This window comes from Polyodon spathula, unplaced genomic scaffold, assembly GCF_017654505.1.
Source record: "Polyodon spathula isolate WHYD16114869_AA unplaced genomic scaffold, ASM1765450v1 scaffolds_2246, whole genome shotgun sequence".
NCBI classification, from domain to species: domain Eukaryota; kingdom Metazoa; phylum Chordata; class Actinopteri; order Acipenseriformes; family Polyodontidae; genus Polyodon; species Polyodon spathula.
The window spans coordinates 2,403-7,811 of record NW_024473720.1 but is presented as its reverse complement, the minus strand read 5'-3'; the positions used below and the strand labels follow the sequence as shown (position 1 = coordinate 7,811).

General features: G+C 38.3%; 1 protein-coding gene across 1 annotated transcript; it reads right to left on the bottom strand.

Annotated features, from left to right (window-relative positions):
* Nucleotides 1–8: 8 nt before the first annotated feature.
* LOC121310560 (zinc finger protein 239-like) lies at nt 9–2,653 on the bottom strand. Its single transcript, XM_041243650.1, has one exon. The coding sequence runs from the start codon at nt 2,579–2,581 to the stop codon at nt 1,688–1,690; it is 894 nt and encodes a 297-aa protein (XP_041099584.1). The 5' UTR covers nt 2,582–2,653; the 3' UTR covers nt 9–1,687.
* Nucleotides 2,654–5,409: the final 2,756 nt, after the last annotated feature.

The window sequence follows — 5,409 nt, the reverse complement described above, 5'->3', positions numbered from 1 at the left end:
CATCCCTGTGCTGTCTATACTTTGGAAGATAATGTGATTTATTTACGGTCATACCCTCCAGGCAGAAACTGCCTGTGGGAGGCTGGGGGTTTAGCAGGTTAAGTATAGACACAAACAGAAGTAAAACTTTTAAACACACATTTTCGGAAGCACGCAGGACTCACACACATTACACACAGAGACTGTTAAGCAGCATCTGTTGTGCTGGTTGGAATGAGGACTGCATTTTTGTTTCAAGTTCAGTTCGGAAGCAGTTTCAATTGCCTTTAGTATTAAGTTGGAATGTAGAGTTGCTTGAGACTTGTAGATACATTCCATCAGTGTTTAAAAGGTTCTGATTGATTTTATTTTCTGTGGGAAAGGGGCAATGACTAAGCTCAGCTGATCCTTAGGAGGTGTTGTTACGAAAAAGGTTGAAAAACACTGATCTAGTCCTTTGAAGTAGATCTAGAGAATGTTAAGGTGAAAGGAATGGGGAAGACCAACTTAACTAACATCACATCATCTAAAGTCTCACAGTTTAAGTTTTGAAATATCATTTTACAAAGAACATTCAATTACAACTATGACTTTCTCACACCCTTTATATACAGAGATACTGGAAAACATACAGGAACTCAAACTCAGTGTCAATGAAACCCTTTCTAAATATCTAAGCTAACGTTAGGATGTACTGTATTATCACTCTAAAAGCATACTAATACACCATACAAGCAAACAAGCCATATTTTGCCCAAAAGGAATAAACAGCTAATGGTGATTCCATAAAAGCAGTAGCTCTGTTACTGTCAAACAGTCTGAGGCAACTTCATTCTGCAGATTGTTCAGATCAATTATTCAAAACTGAATAAACTATGAATGTAGTGATAACAGGAATGCTGCAGCATGTGTGTTTTGCCGATTTGTAACAAATGTAAAATTGGAGAATTGTTTTACTGTATATTTATACAGCTCTATTGCGGGTCTGTCAATTATACATACAGTAATCTACTCATTAAAAAGTGATAGGAATTGTATTTCAATCCCATTGCACTGAAGCAGAGCTTCAGTATACAACGTTTCTCGGTATTTAAACACTCAGCAAAGCAGATTCATTCATTCAAATGCATTCAAAACCAAAAAAGTTGTTTCAGTTTGTGTTTGCACTGGTGCAATAGCTTAGAGGCCATTCTAGTTCTAGTTAGATAAAGCTTTGTTAATGTGTTGAGTTCGTCTCACACACGTAAGTGTTCAGAGAAAAGCTTGACATACATTTCCAATGTGTCCCTTCTAAGTAGAACGACCCTGTAACATTGTCCTAAATCCTCACAGCATGATGAGTGAGATTCATTTCCAATTTAGGGGCAGGAGTGGAGCTGATCCCAGTTCACTGTGAAAGAATGGGTCTGTCTCCTTCAGTTTAACATGCTCCCCTTCTCAGTGTCTCTGGATTGAGGCTGGCTCTCACTCCTGAGGACCCCCATCACTTCTTACAGGGAGAGAGAGAGACAAGGAAACAGCTCTGCATACAGTGCTCCCCCTTTATAATGCTACAGTGGGGAGCTATAGTTACAAGACCACGCTATTTGTGTTCCATGACTAAAAAAGGGCTACTGTAACGGCATTATGGAGCAAATGGGAGCCACAACCCTACCGTGTTGTAACCAATTCCACACTATAATGAGGTGCATTAGAACGGGTGCGCACTCTACTCAAAAAAGCATTGTGGAGAGGTAAGGGACTGGGAGGGAGGGAAGCTGGCTCCAGAGTGAATTTGCCGGTGTTTGTTTAAGCTTCCTAAACGACTGAAGCTCTCCCCACAGTCAAAACAGTGATATGGCTTCTCTCCAGTGTGAATTCGCTGGTGTGTTTTTAGGTTTCCTAACTGACTAAAACGCTCCCCGCATTCAAAACAGTGATATGGCTTCTCTCCAGTGTGAATTCGCTGGTGTGTTTTTAGGTTTCCTAATTGACTAAAACTTTCCCCACATTCAATACAGAGATACGGCTTCTCTCCAGTGTGAATTTGTTGGTGTCTTTTTAGGCTTCCTATCCGACTGAAGCTCTCCCCGCATTCAGAACAGTGATATGGCTTCTCTCCAGTGTGAATTCGCTGGTGTGTTTTTAGGCTTCCTGACACACTGAAACTCACCCCACATTCAGTACAGTGGTACGGCTTCTCTCCAGTGTGAATTCGCAGGTGTGTTTTTAGGCTTCCTGACACACTGAAACACTCCCCACATTCAGAACAGCGATACGGCTTTTCTCCAGTGTGAACTCGGTAGTGTATTTTTAAGCTTCCTAACTGACTGAAGCTCTTCCCACAGTCAGTACACTGATGTGATATCTTTGGATGGGAAATGTTTTCTGAATCCTTAAACAAGTCAATAGACTCCTCTTCAATGTGGACAGGATCCAGTTCAGTCTCCTCTTCTTTAATGTGGACAGGCTCCAGTTCAGTCTCCTCTTCTTTAATGTGGACAGGCTCCAGTTCAGTCTCCTCTTCTTCAATGTGGACAGGCTCCAGTTCAGTCTCCTCTTCTTTAATGCAGATAGGTACCACTTCCAGAATCTCCTCCTGTTTAATGTAAACACACTCCATCTTTCTTCCTTGGTTTTCACCAAGACGACAGTCCTGAAAACAGAAAATAAAATGAAGTATTACGATCTTTTCTCTATTGGTGTGTTTACACTTACAACTCGGACCTGAAGTGGCTTAGGTTCAATCAGATTCAAAGAGTCTTATCATTTGAGCCCGTTTAAAATGCAAACGCCCGTCTCAGTGACACGAAAAAGAAAAATCACGGAGTGAAATCTAATGCGTTTCCAACCTATACCGAAAGTATGGCGGCCCAGTAAGGCAATACAATGAAGTGCATTTTTTACCGTGGTTACCTGATCACGGGCCCAGCGAGACACTCACTCAGTGGACTTAAAACTCTAAACACTTTCAAAGGTCTTTTCAAAATGACTGCTCTAGTGCACTGATGATAGTGTAAGCACTGCCCACATTGTCAAACAAATTACACCGCAGTAACAATCCATGTGTTTTTTTGTTTTTTTATCATTTAGTCATCTCCAATTTTTTACCCGGAATCCCTGTGTTTTTATTCCCATTCCTGCAGTGATCTTGAGGACAGATCTCAAACCATTTTGAAATGAGCTTTGAAACTGTTTAAAGTTTAAGTTGTCAGATGTGAACAATGAAAAGAAAAATTACAGGTACGTTATTTAACCCTTTGCTGCCGACGGGCTCTAATTTGGTAACTTTTGTTACGATGACGAAACATGACATATCTCAGCCGTCCAATCAAAATTTTTTCATTGGGCCATAGCCACGGTGAATATCCCCACGTAATTGGTTTAGGGCTGCGGAAGGTGTGGATTTTTTATTTGTGTTTCATTTTTTACTCCTTTTCAGGCTTCAATGGAAAATTGTATTGACACTCACCTGTTTGAAACGTCTACATATCTCACGTTCTACAAGCCCAAAAGTGCTGATCTATAACTCATCCGAAAGCTAAGAACTGGGACTAACTAGGCGCTTTTTTTTATTTTTTCATGCTATTAAAAATTAACTACGTATACGCTTTTTAAAAAATGACTTCTGGAATGTCTTTCGCCCCGCTCTGTGTCTGAGCGCGTACGCGTGCAGCTGCAGGGCACATCAGATGCCAACTGAGACAAACAACTACTTACTGAAGAGACCTCGAAGATAGCCCTCTTATAAATGTTATACTGTTATTTTTAATTAGATACGTTTTTATTTTGTGTCCAATTCTGAAAATATTTCTCTGGGTGGAGACAAAAGTAAATATGACATCTGTCTAATCTCTAGCTAGCTAACTTAGTATATTTGCCGTATCAGTGTTGTTTTATCATTATTTTGTTTATTATTATTAGTGTACTTCATTTCTGCAAGTATTTTGGTGTACTCGATACGTTTATTATTATTATTTAGCTGCTATTATTGTTAGTTTTTTTTTTACCCTATACAGTATTTGCAAGTTTCATCTTTAAAAAAAAGAAAAATAATAAAATAATAATAATAATAATAATAATAATAATAATAATAATAATAATAATCAAAATCTTGTGTAGCATATATATTGAGACCTCTACACATAAATAATTAACTTTAATCACAAACGGGATTATATTTCCTATATTTATAATTTTATTACATGTTTCTTCAGTTTCATTTTCAGTTCTACATCTGCCATTTCGGCTCTTTTATGCACTTTTTTTACATTGCAAACCCTTATAAAGCAATTTCAATTCTGATTATATATTTGAAATCCTCATAAAATTGCACATACTCTAACTTTTTTTTCTAAATCGTTTGGAAACATATGAAAATGTGCACATTTGTGAAATATTAATATGTCATATTTCAGTATTTTTTGTAGGTGTTGCTTATAAGATAAAATCTACAAAACACCCTACAACAAAACAGATGATATCATTGGAAAGGTCTACTTTTCTGTTGTTATACAGGGTTTTAATTTGTGATTTATGATTATTGCACTACAAGCGTTAAAATAGAAAGTTGTTGGATACATGCAAAATTTACAGTCACTCCTAGTAGGCAGCATAGGGTTAAACAGTTGTAACAACACGTGTGGATGTATTTGGGGATACTTTCTGTCACTGTAAGCTGCAGTCTTTTACAAAAGCACCCTCAGAAAAGGGCTTTGACAGCTCTGTGATTAGCTCTGACACAAGGTTACTTGCCTTTACTTCCGCATCACTTTCACTTTTTTGCCTTTTTAAAAGTGTTTTTCTTTTGCTTTTCTTGCCTTTGCTTTCCTTCAAACACGCCATATTTTTCTTTGTTTTGTTTCATAGTGGTGCCTTAAATTGAATTATTTTTCTTGCTGCTCTACAAATAAATATTTAGATTCCCACCTTTCCTGAAGCAATCTACCTTCTTTATCTATTTTTCTTCTCTGACATTTTGAGCTGTATTCCCGTTTGACGGCAAGTAGGCTACAGCGTCTAACGGAAAACACGCCTTAAGCACCAAGCACAAGATATGATTGGCTGTCTCTCGCTGTCTTGTGTCTTTAGCTCTGAGCTTCCCGCTACATTTCTGATGGCTGATGGGATTTGGAGTTCAAGTGTAATAACCCAATAGACTCAAACCGGGCCGGGCCAAATTAAACTGGAATGAATGAACTGTGCAGGGGGCCAGATAAAGAACCTCCAAGGGCTGTATTCGGCCTGCGGGCCTGGAGTTCAACACCCCTGCTCTACATTTTCTTTTTCATGATGGTAAATTACTGTGCTTATTGAGGCACAATACCATTAGACTGGGGAAAGAGAACGCAGGGTTACTGAAGTTCACAAACAAAAAAATGGAACCTTTTCACTTCCTTTTAAGCTTCATTATTGAGCTTATTGCTTCATTTAAAATTGTTTTCTTTATGT